The sequence below is a fragment of the Marmota flaviventris genome, chromosome 12 (genome assembly GCF_047511675.1).
Source record: "Marmota flaviventris isolate mMarFla1 chromosome 12, mMarFla1.hap1, whole genome shotgun sequence".
Taxonomy (NCBI): Eukaryota; Metazoa; Chordata; class Mammalia; order Rodentia; family Sciuridae; genus Marmota; species Marmota flaviventris.
In genome coordinates this window covers 100235226-100248077 of record NC_092509.1, presented here as the reverse complement: position 1 = coordinate 100248077, position 12852 = coordinate 100235226, and the positions used below count along the sequence as shown (strand labels likewise).

Here is a 12852-nt window from a genome sequence, read left to right as displayed (position 1 = left end):
GATCACTCCTAAATTCTAAATTGCAAAAAGTAATTCTGTAGGGCAAATGAAAGGGCATTTTAACCTGTGTAATGCCAATAAAGATCATTTGAGTTCATCAGAAACCTCATTAGTTTCTGAAAGGGCTCTTTACCATTTCAAGGCGCTGTTGGCACTGTGGCATCTGTGGTCAGGCCTGAAGTACAGGAAGCTTGACATGCCTCTTGAGTAGAGTCTTCATGAGCAGACTCATCTTCAAAGCTTCTGATTTCTGCATTAAGATATCACATACTCACTCCAAAGTCCTAAGAAGTGATGTGATTTGTTATTACCATAACATTAACTTAAAAACAGAAACATGGAGCTGGAAAGAAACTTAGAGATCATCAGATCTATCTATGAGGAATCAGAAACCCTGAATGTGTTTCCTTGAATAGAATTTTAGGAGCTACTCGGACCCCACATGCAAGGGAATACAGAAAGATTTTCCTTTGAGAGACCAGCACATGACCAAAATCTCTGCTTCTGATTTTTCCTTGCTTCCTCCTTTAATTACACAGGGTTCCTGGCTGCCAATTTCATGATCTTCAGTGTAGCAACTGACAGGATATTCCCTGGAGTAATTTCATAATTTCTGGGTCATGTTTTTTCCCAGCTAATCAAGTTCTCCAATGGTAGATTCTGCAGTTGTTAATTTACCAGGAGACCATACAGCAGGAACGACAGCAAACATACTTCAAGGCATCGGATAATCAAGATTGAGTTTGGCCAGCTAAAATCCTGGAGTGCAAACTTGGATATCTGCTGGGCCAGGAATCAAGCCTTAATTTCTGGGCCATGGAGAAATTCAGAATCCTAGAAGAGAGGGCACATTGGTCCAAGCAGAGAAGGGTCACTTGGTGCAAGGAGAGTTACCTTATGACCATGGCTGTTGACAGTGAGTGTGGATGAGTATCAGGCCTGTCTGTAGTGACTATAATATGCAGACCCACCATGGAGAAAGCAGTTGCTCCTAGAAAATCAAAGCTGCTGATTGCAAGATGAAAGAGACCGAGATCAGGAAGTTGAAGTCTTTGTTGTCAATTTGTGTTCCTACAGGTGCAGTTTGCACCCCGTCATGCGTAATCCCCCCCAGCGATCCTGTGACGCTGCCGGAGAACATCACTGCTGACACTCTGGAGTACTGGATGGAGCCTGTCAGAGTCCAGGTGAGAAAAGGGATGTTCTGATGTGTCCAAGACATGAGGCTGCTAAGTGGCCCTCAACTGACAGGATGCTCCCTGCGGGCACTTAGAGGTTTTCAAAGCAACCTTGAAGCAAACAACCATGTGGATCATTCACAGAGATAAGGATAAAGTGCCAAGTAGAAACAGGAACAAAGCTTGAGAAGAAAGTGGTCCATCTAAAGGAAGGTTAAAGGATGAGAATCTACGAGAAAGAGATAGAAAAGGCTAAGCGAGCGTTAAGTGGGACGATCTTGTAAGCTCATCTGTTCTTCTTAGGATGGGAGGATAGGGATGTTAGAAACCTGGGAGTTTGGATGCTTCATGTATGGGACTGCTTTAGCATGACAGTGGTATTCCTATAGAATCACCAAAATATGCATTCCAGACGCATACGTTCCACTCCCAACTCCCCTTTTTGTTCTCAACTCCCCTTTTTTATCACTGGCTAGTTGGGCTTTATTGTTGGCAGAGATTTGAGTTAAACCAGAAGATCAGGGAAAACATTCTCTAAGTGTGATTTGGGATGAGAGGTGGAGAATAGCACAGCCCTATCATTTCTATTAGTCCTTTATTCAATAAAAGTTTTTTAAGCCTCACTCTGTGCCATGGAACTGTGCTAGATGCTAGGAGAAGAAGATGAAACATGGTAGTCTGTCTGTTTAGAGGACTTACAATCTGGCCTTGGAATCAGATGCTTATGATTGTGCCACATGGGGAATGGTTCCTTTGTGGACTTGCTATGGGAACACCGAGAGGAAGCAACCAACTCTTCTGCCCCAGAGCCAGGTGGAGTTGTGGAAGGATAAACTGCAGGAGGTTTCCCTCTGAGTCTTTAACATGATCCAGAGGAAATTTCTAGAGGGTAAAGAATAGTGAGAAGTTCCCTGTGGCTGAAACAAGGTATGTGTGATCGTGTCCGAGAGGGGAGATGGAGGGAAAGGATGAGATGAGGGAGAGATAGGCCGGCAAGGTCCTGCAGGGCTTCTGAGAACTTCTCCAGAGGAGAGGGAGCAAGCCACACGCCTGAGGGCAGTGTGCAGGCTGCTCGGGAGTGGAAAGGAAGGCCAGAGAAGCCCCTCGGCGGCTCCCCTCCCTGGCCTTCTAGACCTTGTCCACTCCCCACGTGTGCTTAGGTGTGGCTGAGCTGTGGTGGTTAGAGGCGTGGTGCCCTGGATAGAGCCACTCCTCACGTTCTGTGGTGCACAGGGGGTCTTGGCTCTCTCTTCTGGTCCACGAACCCTGTTTCCTATGACGAAGACTTCTCTGTTAACAGCCAGATGGGGAGAGGCTTGGACAGGTGAGAGCTTTTCTTCCTTTGGGGATACAAACTGCTGCAGAAATCATTCCACAACTCTTTTACTGTCTACCCCACAAGACACAGATAGGAGCCGCCCAAGGGTGGGCACAGGGTTAGTGTGGCCTGAATTCAAGTGTCCCAGAAAGTGCGGCTCCTTTACCTCTGCTTTGCAACTGAACATGCAGAAGAAGATGATTCATTTGTCTTCCTGAAAACAACAGAAATGCCAAGTATAGAGACTGCCATTTCTAAACTGTAAAACAATTTTCTCTATTTTACGAAAGCCTGCCTTGTCCACCTATCCTATAAGTGAGTTATTATCATAATTATTATTATTCTTTACTGTGATCCCATAGTATTTTGTTTGTGTTTGTATTCCTAGAGCTTTTTTTCAGTGCCTGGCACTATATAAGTGTCTTATCAACATTGGCGGAATGAGCAAAGAAATTGTTGTGGTACCATTGTTTTTTCTACTTCAGAAGTAAATGTGTATTTTCTCTTCCAACTGAGTGCAGCTTCTTACTCACCAGCTTCTTACTCCTGTGTAATTATATCCTTGTCTAGTTTCCTACCCCAGGAAGAATATGTAGCATATTTATTTCTCTTCCAGCCAGTACATGAAACATTTTCATTTGTATTATTGCATTGGTGATGACTCTTGTCTACACTGTCAACTCTTGGTTTGACATTCATTGTCCATAGCATCAGAGAAACACTATAAGCCTTGAAATGAAAAATGTATTTGTTAAAAAATGAGTTTCTCAGGACTGGGTTGTGGTTCAGCAGTACAGTACTCACCTAGCATGGGTGTGGCACTAGGTACCATCCTTAGCATCACATAAAAATAAAATAAAATTATTGTGTCTAATCACAACTAAAACAAAATATGTTTTAAAAAATTAGTTTCTCTTTACAATCTCTGTTTTCTACGAACTGCATAGCCTCAGGCAGCTTGCTTTCCTGTTCTCAACATCCTTTCCTCAGTTGTAATTGGAGATACCTATTTCCTTGGGTTAGCATGAGTCAGGGAGAAGTGTATGGGTGGAATTTAATTGCTTGGTGTGTAACCGTCCTTCTGGATGGGTTTCCCTTCTTACCTGAGGCAGGTTGCTCCCCTCACTTATGCCCACCTCTTCTCACCTGTGATGATACTGCCCTGCTCTGTATGGTTTAGGGATACCTCTAAACCACATGGCTGGTCACAGTTTGCAATTTTGTGAGGGGCACAATTACTTCAGTGGGAACTCTTTAGATGCATGTCATATTTCTGTGTGAAAACAAAGTGAAGTAAATGAGCTGTTTCCAACATTGTCAGGGGAAAAGTGAGGTAACTCAAAATCAACCTTTTCCATACCCTGTAAGAGTCATTTATTCCTGAAAACAACCAGAAGTTATAATTTCAAAGGCTTAAAATGTAATTAACATTTTATGTGTTCCTGAACCCCAAATCAATATCCCTTATGCCAAAATAAAATCAAATAATTAAAATTAGCAGTTAACAGAAATTGTCAGTGTGCTTACTGACACCTGTGCTTGCTCAGCTTTTGTGTAGATAACACAGTGAGGAGTCTTGCTCAAAGCTTGCAGGGATGCTCTGCCTTTAGGAAGTTGAAACTATCATTAAAAAAAATAAGGAAATGAAGTTAATAGAAGCAGTAAAAATGATGACAACACCATTGCCCTTATGTACCTCAGGTCTTCTAGGACCAGACTCTGAACAACTATGAATGATCTCATGGTCTCCTTTTGTGGCACTTAGTGGCACATGAGGGATGTTCAGGCTAACCCTGTATTCATAAATAGGAAGAAATGTTTCCTAAACCAAAGCAATTGTGTTAGCTTGAGTAAAATTTACTCAAACTGAGTAAAATCCTTGCAACTCAAATAGACTCATGTTGGAAATCACTCCATATTGTACTCAAAACTTACATTTTTGTGTCCTTAAGAATCGTTTGGGCAGTGTGTAAGAGTAGTATAGCTTCCACCCTCCAGGAAGACTGGGACTGCCTTGGAATAGGGATCTTTAACAAGCATCCCAGGTAATTCCTCTGTAACACTTGGAGGAAACCTACTGTCACAAAATGAGATACTGGCAAAGTGAACAGCTTAAGGTGCAAGCACACCTATGTGGTGCGTGGTTCCTTTGTTTAGCAAGTGATCTCACCTATGTCACAAGCAAGTGATGCTTACCATCTGCCATATTTCAAATACTTCATATCTGGCAAGAGTACAGAGCATGGATTAAATCACATCATTATCTTTATTCTGCTTCCAATGACTTCATTCTTCGTAATAAAAAAAAAAAATGATCCCTCACATTTGGTTAACACTTTATTGTCTTCAAAGTTGTGTGTGTGTGGATGTGTGGATGTGTGTGTATGATTTCATTTGAATCTCATCACAAACCATTATCTAGGACAGGAGGTTTTATTATCTTTATTTTATATAAACATTAGGCAGATCCTTGAATGAAGTGTCCAAGATTTGAGAGCTAGCAAGAAATGGAGAAAGAAATGTCATGAGCTTTTCTCACTCCTAGTTCAGTGTGATATCCCAATGGTGCCTGAATCCTAGAATTATATATATATATAAAATTAAAGGAAGTATTTCTTAGAGCTTAAGTATTATAGAGTTTCAATGAAAAATAGCTCAAACTAGAAAATGACATAAAAGAAAGAATAAAGTCCTTCTGGATTCAAATACAATATGACCTACTCTTTAAAGCCTCATATACTCAACCCATGGGTGAAAGAAATATTATCTATCTTGCAGTATTACTATAAAACTTTAAAATAACACATGAAATATCTTGGGAAGATTTTAGCACACATTAAGTTAGAAAGATATTTGGTTCATTTAGTACAAATTTTATCCATGGACATATCCTCCATCTCTGTAAAGATATCACCACCTAACTGTATGAGAAAGAAAAATATTCTATCGTTTGTTTCTGTGTGTGTGTGTGTGTGTGTGTGTGTGTGTGTGTGTGGACAATGCCTAGATCATTTCTCTTTATTCAGTCCCTTTGACAACTGAGCTTGCAAGAAAGAGAATTAATCCATTATTCAGCATTTCCAGTAGGATTGCCTGGGACTAGAGAAGCAATTTCTAAAAGGTTTTGTTGTGAGACTGAGAGGGATAAAAATATGCTGTTACTTTTAAGTGTTTCAAGGGTGTGCTGGCTGTGAGAGACAACAGTCAAGTTGGAGGTTCCCAAATGATTTCTGGGCCTTTGTTATTGTAACGTTGTCTTCTTCCTTCTCCTGTTAAACACTGGGATCTAGACCTTTCTGTGACATCTGCTTCCCTGCTCTGCTTAGCTGCTGGGCTCCTGATAGTCTAGAATTGAAGGTGTGGGAGAAGCTCCTCTCAGACTGCTATTGAGAGTACTTCATCATTATCTTATCCCTATTTTTTCATTCTTGATTTTTTTTCTTCTGTTTGTTATTCTAATCCCCGCTAAGCTGTAAGGTTCTTCAGGGCAGCATAACATCTCATCCTGCATCCCCAGGTCTCCTTGATGTCTGACCATACCCCATGCTGCTCAGAGCATTTGAAGCCAAAAAGCTCAGAGAAGAGAATGGCTCCTGCTGAGCCATTTCTCAAAGAAAACCTTTTGGTCATTCCAAAGACCTGTGTAAGGTTGGACTTTTATGACTCTCCTTACCCACTGTGTCAAGAGAGTGTTTTATTATATCTTGTGTCTAAAACAGGAAAATTAATATTTCAACTTTCAAAGTAGTAGTCTTTCAGGAAACTGATTTTATGGGGAGATTTTTTTTAACATAATGTGGCAATTGTTTGCATGTAAATGAGTTTTCTTAAACTATATTTTAAAGTGTTTCCTTCAGAAGTTCAAAGGCATCTATCATAACATCTTACTTTCTCTGTTATTTTGCTTTATAATTCCTTTCTCACAGACTTAAAATGCTTTTCTTTTCTTTTTTAGTACTATGGTAAGTATAAATTAGTGAGGTCCAAATTAATGAGGTTTCTGGTGGTGGCACAGGACCACCCCCCCTGGTTGCTCAGTCATATCAGATCTCACAATTTCTGACTGTGTGTTCCCAAATTTGTCCCCAAGAATCAGTAGTCCTTTAACTGAAAAACAGAATGGTTTAATGAGAAGAGAGAACAAGCAGTAGCTTCCCACAAAGTGCTCTCACACTCCCTCTGGCTCTGAAGGCTCAGCCCTGACCCCAGAATGTCCTGTTGATGGTACAACCCTGTGTTACAGCTGCAGTGACACTGCTTCAAATTGGTGTAGACTCAGGCATGGTGACATTCCATGTCTCTTTCTTCATCTATTCTGAGCGTGGATTTGTTCCCTGTAGGCATTGAGGGTCTCATTACTAGGGAAGAGAGAAAGAGAGTCTTGGGGTCGGGGGAGAGGAACCAAAGCAAATTGCTTTTGTCCAAATAAACATACAAAACAATGCTGTTTTATTTAAGGAGCCATACATATACAGCAAGGAGGACATTGTCACAAACCTGGGTGGTGGCAGAACTTTGTGACCTGATGTGATCAGCAGCCCCTTCTGCCAAGCAATTATCGCCAATTAAAAAAATAATAATAACTGGGTTTTTTCTGTTGGCTACTAGCAGTTTCTAACCCTTTAATAAGAAATCAACCAGGCAACAGCCTAACATAGCCTAAGGCCATCCGAATGACCCTCTGCTAAGTAGAAATGATTTTTTGTATTTCAAAGCAGATTTCACTGGAACTCTATATAGCAGTGGTTGAGACTTTTGTTATTTAAAATATGGGTGTTTGACATTTGTTTGCTGTCTTCACTTAGTGGTGACTTGGCAAAACACATTAACTTGTCCCTTGAAAGGCTGTGGCAACTTGAGGCCTTCTTTTCTGCTACCTTCACTAGTGGTCATTTCTACTTAGCATAGCAGTTGTTTATATGCAGATGTTTCTGTTTGAGTGACTCCATTTGCAGGAAAATAGCATTTTCTTCAGTAGTTTGAACACCCCTGTTGTGTTTACTTTGTATATCTGCTTTAATAATCCTTTTTTATTGAATTGATAACTTAAGTCAAATCACCTTCTAATAATATAGAGTTTTGGACATCAAACTTTTTGAATATTTATTCTATTTATTTCCCTCTTTAAGGAATCTGTGAAAGAAGAATTTTAGTTTGCAGTAGCAATGACTCCAGAAAAATATTATAGATTACCAATCTCATAACTGACCATAAGTATATATTCATATTTTTGCATATTAATATATATGAATGTCTCCAATCAGATTATTGAACAGCATTCTGGATGTATAATTTCACCCCCAGTTGCTGGAAGTACTATGTAAAGCTTCTCCCTCACCTTGTACTGTTTTTCTTCCAATCATACTGAATTCTTATTGCATTGAAGTAAAACGTGAGAATGAGTGTCTGCCGGTGGGCAAGTTGGTAGGAGGCTCCAGAGAGAAACTGTATTTCTCTCTAAAACTTATTATGGAACTTTCTCTTTTCCTGCAGTGTGTCCTTTGAAATTTTAAAATATAAATATTGAAAGGAAAAGACTCATTGAAAATGGAATTAGACTTAACAAAGAACAGATGACCATTAGCTCACCTGCGTCACTGGTGTTTCAGTATGAAAGTGTTCATGTTCCCACCGCTTCAAGCATTTTGAGTTCTGGTGACTTCACATTAGCTTATTTACCCATTTTGTGTGGACATGATTCTGTCTCCTAGAAGGAAGAGTTACATAGTGCTAACAAGAGTTGCAGAGAATGCTGTTTGGCCTCTGGTCCTGGCTTTACACACATACACAGCACAATCAAGGAATCCTAAGATCCATTGTGCTAGTCTATTTTCTGATGCTATTCCAAAATACCTGAGGCTGGGTACTTTACAGAGTGAGGAGGATTTTTGGCTTATGATTTGGGTGGTCAGGGAGGGCTTCCTGGCTGCATCACAAATAGCAGTTGGCATCATAGCAGGAGAATGCTGGAGAAGGAGAGAAAATGGTGAGAGATTCAAGGGCCAGTCTTGCTCTTTTTATAATTCATTCTGCTGGGAACTAAGTAGAGAAGTGGAGTCCCAGAGAACTGTGTTCATCCCTCATGAATGGACCCCCATCAGGCTCCACCTCCTAAAGAACCTTTCACTCCACACCCCGAAGCCTCCAGCACCTGAGCTGTGGGCACACCTCCAAGCCAACCGGGACCATCACATGCACTGTAGTTAAAGACTTCTATTAGTCAGTGTTTGAAAACCCGTGGTGCTGCTTCATCAACACAACTAAGTTACCTTATCATTTTTTATAATGTTTAAAATTTCAAAACAAATGCAATCAGTAGTGTGCCTAAGGACAAACTGAGCTCATTATAATATTGAAGGTGATTTTTGAACCACACTCTGGACATTTGGAGAGGGAGGAAGAGATCATCTCCATCGAGAATTTCTGCCTTACTCTATCCAGCAGGCTTTAACAGGAAGGGCCGGCAGCCCGGGTCCTCTCTAGGGGCATAGTCAGGCTCTTGCTACTTAAGGGATGGAGTTGGACTGGTGGGCTAGCTCAGGATCCCCTCCCTCATAGACCAGGAGTCTCTGTTCATGTTACTGTTTTTGCCTCCTTCCTCTTTAGAGCATCGTGTGTACTGGCCGCCGTCAATGGCACCCAGACCCCTTGCTGGTCCACTGCATCCAGTCCTGTGAGGTAAGTCAGCCTCTTCTTCCCCAAACCCAGCTGAAGAGCTGGGGTCTGTAGGATTCACTAAGTCCCTCTAGCTCAGGATCCTGTTCCCCACCCGACTCCTCTGCCCTTTATTTAGTTTCTTTAATGTATTTGCCTTTGCAATTCCAAACTTACAGGAATTAGGATTTCTGTAATCCTAATTTTTGTTTTAGCCAAATCTTAGAGTTCCATTTTAAATGGCTTAATAAAAATAAGTTAAAAGGAAGGTCATAATTACTGATATGTTCGGGATTCTAACTAGATCATGTTGCAGCTTAATTAGATCAGGATTTTGCAGACAAAGGGCCCACAGACAGTTTTGTTGAGCCAGCACAGTGTCTAAAACCAATTTTGTTTTGGTTGCCAAAGTTTAAAAATTGAGATTTTTACATAAAATTCTTATGTACATATGTAACATCTCTCTCTCTCTCCCTCTCTCCCTCTCTCTCTCTCTCTCACACACACACACACACTAAATAAATAAATAAATAAATAAATAAATAAATAAATAACATTCTTTGTGCAAGATTTTTCTCATATAGAACAAGATCATCCAGCAATCATGGCAGCAACTAGCTGGATCTGCATAGCATCCACTACCCCAGAGTGCAGTCCTTCCCCACCCCCACCACCATGTCCACTCACCGGGGGCTTCCCTCAACACTTCTTTGCCTTCATCTCAGGGGACCCAGGGTTGTGGCCTCTTGGGTGGACCTGTAACCCACTGTTGAGTTGTCCACACTGGATCATTGCTCCCTTCGGGAGCCCCGTCTATGTCTTCACACAGTGGATTCCTACAGTGGTGCGCTTCAGGGGCTGTGAATTCCTCAGCTAGGTTAACTGCAGCTAACCTAACAATGAAGGGTCAAGAATGGGGCAGAGCCTTGCAGAGGAGGGTGACAGAGAAGGGAGACCCTCCCCACTTAAGCACTCCTACCCTAGGAGAAATACAAATATTATATTCTCAGTCACTACAGGTTTTGTCATTCAGTCCTCTCTCTGGAAGAAAATAAGTCACTTAGTAGCCATGCCACTCCTGGTGTGCTAGAGAGAGCCGTTTAGCTGCCCTCTATTTCCAACATCCTCCCCGAATCCACCCAGGCCACGTGCACGTTAATCCCTCTGTTCTTCTTTATCTGTGTCCCTTGATCTAATTCTGGGAAACTGCAATGCACATGAGGCCAGAGAGGGGAAAGGGTGGGGTTTTAGAGAAAAGAGAAAACTGGGTGGGGAAATGATACCCATAAAACAGCGTTCTGAGAAGCATGGGGAAATGCTAGCGTGGAGTGCGCTTTGTTATAGCGCAGGCCAACAAAACAGCTCATCCTGGGCCATCATTAGGAAAACACATGGCAGAGGGGTGGGGAGGCAGAGAGGGGAGTGAATCATCCACTGGGCAAGGGGAAGGGGCAGAGGAGGCCAGGGAAGGAGGAGATAAACAGACAGAGGCCTTGTGGAGCTGGGAAGAGATCAAAGGGAGCCTGAGAATTCCCTTTTGCTGGTTCCACAGGGGATCAGGGGATTGCAAGTGGGAGCATGGATGGCAGGCCTGGAGCTGGCCCTGGTGGTTCCCAGGGTACAGTACAATGCTTTCCCTGCTGTCCTGCCCTCCCTGCACCCAGCACACCCTCTTGATCCACAGCCAGGGCTTCCTGGGCTGCTGCAGTCCCTCTGTCAGATGTGACAAGGAACAGACCTCCCTTCCTCTGTCATCTCCCTGTCCCACTTCCATCACACACAGCTGATCCTTGACCTTCTGAAAGCTGCTAGTTTCTACAAGGACTGGCCCCTTCAGCACCTCCTGGGAACTTGTTAGAAATGCACGTTCCAGGCCTGCCCAGCCCTGCTGAAGCAGACACTGTGTGCAGGGGGCCCAGCAGTCTGGTTTACCAGGCAAGCCCTCCCTCCAGGGGATTTGGAACCACCACCCTGACCACTGAAGTTTCCCAGCTTGTATATTCTTATTCTGGAGCTTTCTTTGTCCAGGAATAATTCCAACCAACATTATTTACATTCTGATTATCCTACACTGTTCTGATTATTTCACAGTATCATTCCCAGATTCTCTGGGTAGGGCAAGATTTTTTAAAAAACTAGTTATTGTATTCTGTTCCTTCAAGCAAAGGGTGAGAACAAGAAAGCCCACAAAGAGGGAGGAAGGAAGACAGAAAGAAAAGGAAAATCTAAACTCAAAGGAAAGGGAAGGGAACCAGACAGGGTGGGGAAAGGAGAGACAACTCTGCGAAAATTAGCAGGAAGACATGCAGAGAGAGAGAGAGAGTGGGCATGGAAAAGAAGGGAGAGAGCCGAGGCTATTGTCCTTTAGGGTCAACCTAGCTGATAATTCATTCTTTACTAGAAAAAGTCAGCTTAATATGTAAGGGTCAAAGACAGTCGGAGGAAAAATGGACCCAGAAACAGGAGAAAGCACAGAGGGCCTGGGGGTGGGAGGAGTGTCTAAAAATGCAGGGTGGAAATCTGTGCTCAAGTGGGACACTTTGCTACCCAGTGTCTAGAGGGGATTCCCGTTTTGCTTTCTTGTCCTGAATATAATTCTAAGATGTCCCTTTAGCCACTCAGCCTTGAAAAAGAAGAGTGCTTTCTTTGTTATTTTTTTCCCAACAAGCCCAGGGCAATAAGCCTTCTCCCTGTCCCAGCCCACAGCTCGCCTGGTGCCTCTCCTGCGCCTTGTGTCATCTCTCTCTTGCCGCAGGGCTGTCTTCAATTCTCCACTATTCTTTGCTTCTTACATTCTTTAAGAGGCACCTTCAGGGTGTCCTCTAAAAAAGTCTTGCTGGAATAATTTTGTCTCCTTATTGTCACTGTGTCCCCACTGTTCCAGCAAGAACACGTGTGTACCATGCATCTGCAACCCAAACTTGTTCATACATTAAATTCGATTGTTTTAGTTGCTTCTCACATTTGACCTTCTTGACATGAAGACTTGCATTTTCTGCTTCATGTATAAGTTAAAAATGGACAAGGGATATCAACTTGGTCAGAGGAAAGGCTAAACAAATCTAGATTCCAATCCTGGGTCTGTGAGCTTCAGTGTTGTGTCTCTCCTGGGAAGTGGGTGAAGGAAGCTGCTCAGGAAGTCCCTGGGAGGGATTGAGGTGATAGTGAACGTGGAACAGTGTCACGCCTGGCTGTAGCACACTCTTAGGCCTGGAGTCTTCTCGGGAGTTACTGGCTGCTGTGGGAATGTTCCCTGAATAAGTGAAGCAGAGAGCAGGGCCACTGTTGCTGATGTGGCTTTAATATGATCAGGTGCATATTCAGAGGATGGGGAAAGGGAAAGAAAAGAAAGAAGGGAAATGGGACATTCCCATGGAGACCTGTTGGGATCCATAACTCACAAATCACTTGGAGACAGTTTGCTGTCCTGCCTGGTGGGCTGCCAGGCCTGTTGGTGACCAGAGCATGATCTGCATAGCTCTACTCATTCCTGCTCTTGCCCTCCTACTTGAGGTGGTCACATTCTCTGGGCTGTGGCAGTAGGTTCCTCATTCTTCTGCCTGCCCCAGATCTGTGCCAAGCAGCTGCCTGCAGAGTGTCTTTTCCTATCACTGGGCTCTTAAGATTGTGTCTCTCTTTCGTGAAAAGAAAAAAAAAAACAAGAAAGAAAGAAAAATTATCAGAAACTCCTTTTCTCTCTTG

The 12852-nt window shown here is 42.7% G+C and overlaps 1 protein-coding gene across 1 annotated transcript in view; it reads left to right on the top strand.

Moving 5' to 3' along the window:
• Positions 1-12852, top strand: part of Pappa2 (pappalysin 2) — a 243875-nt gene that overhangs the window by 197004 nt on the left and 34019 nt on the right. Inside the window, exons 19-20 of the mRNA XM_027935059.2 lie at positions 1078-1187; positions 9103-9174. Of these exons, the coding sequence (XP_027790860.2) occupies positions 1078-1187; positions 9103-9174 (182 nt within the window). The remainder of the gene's footprint in view (positions 1-1077; positions 1188-9102; positions 9175-12852) is intronic.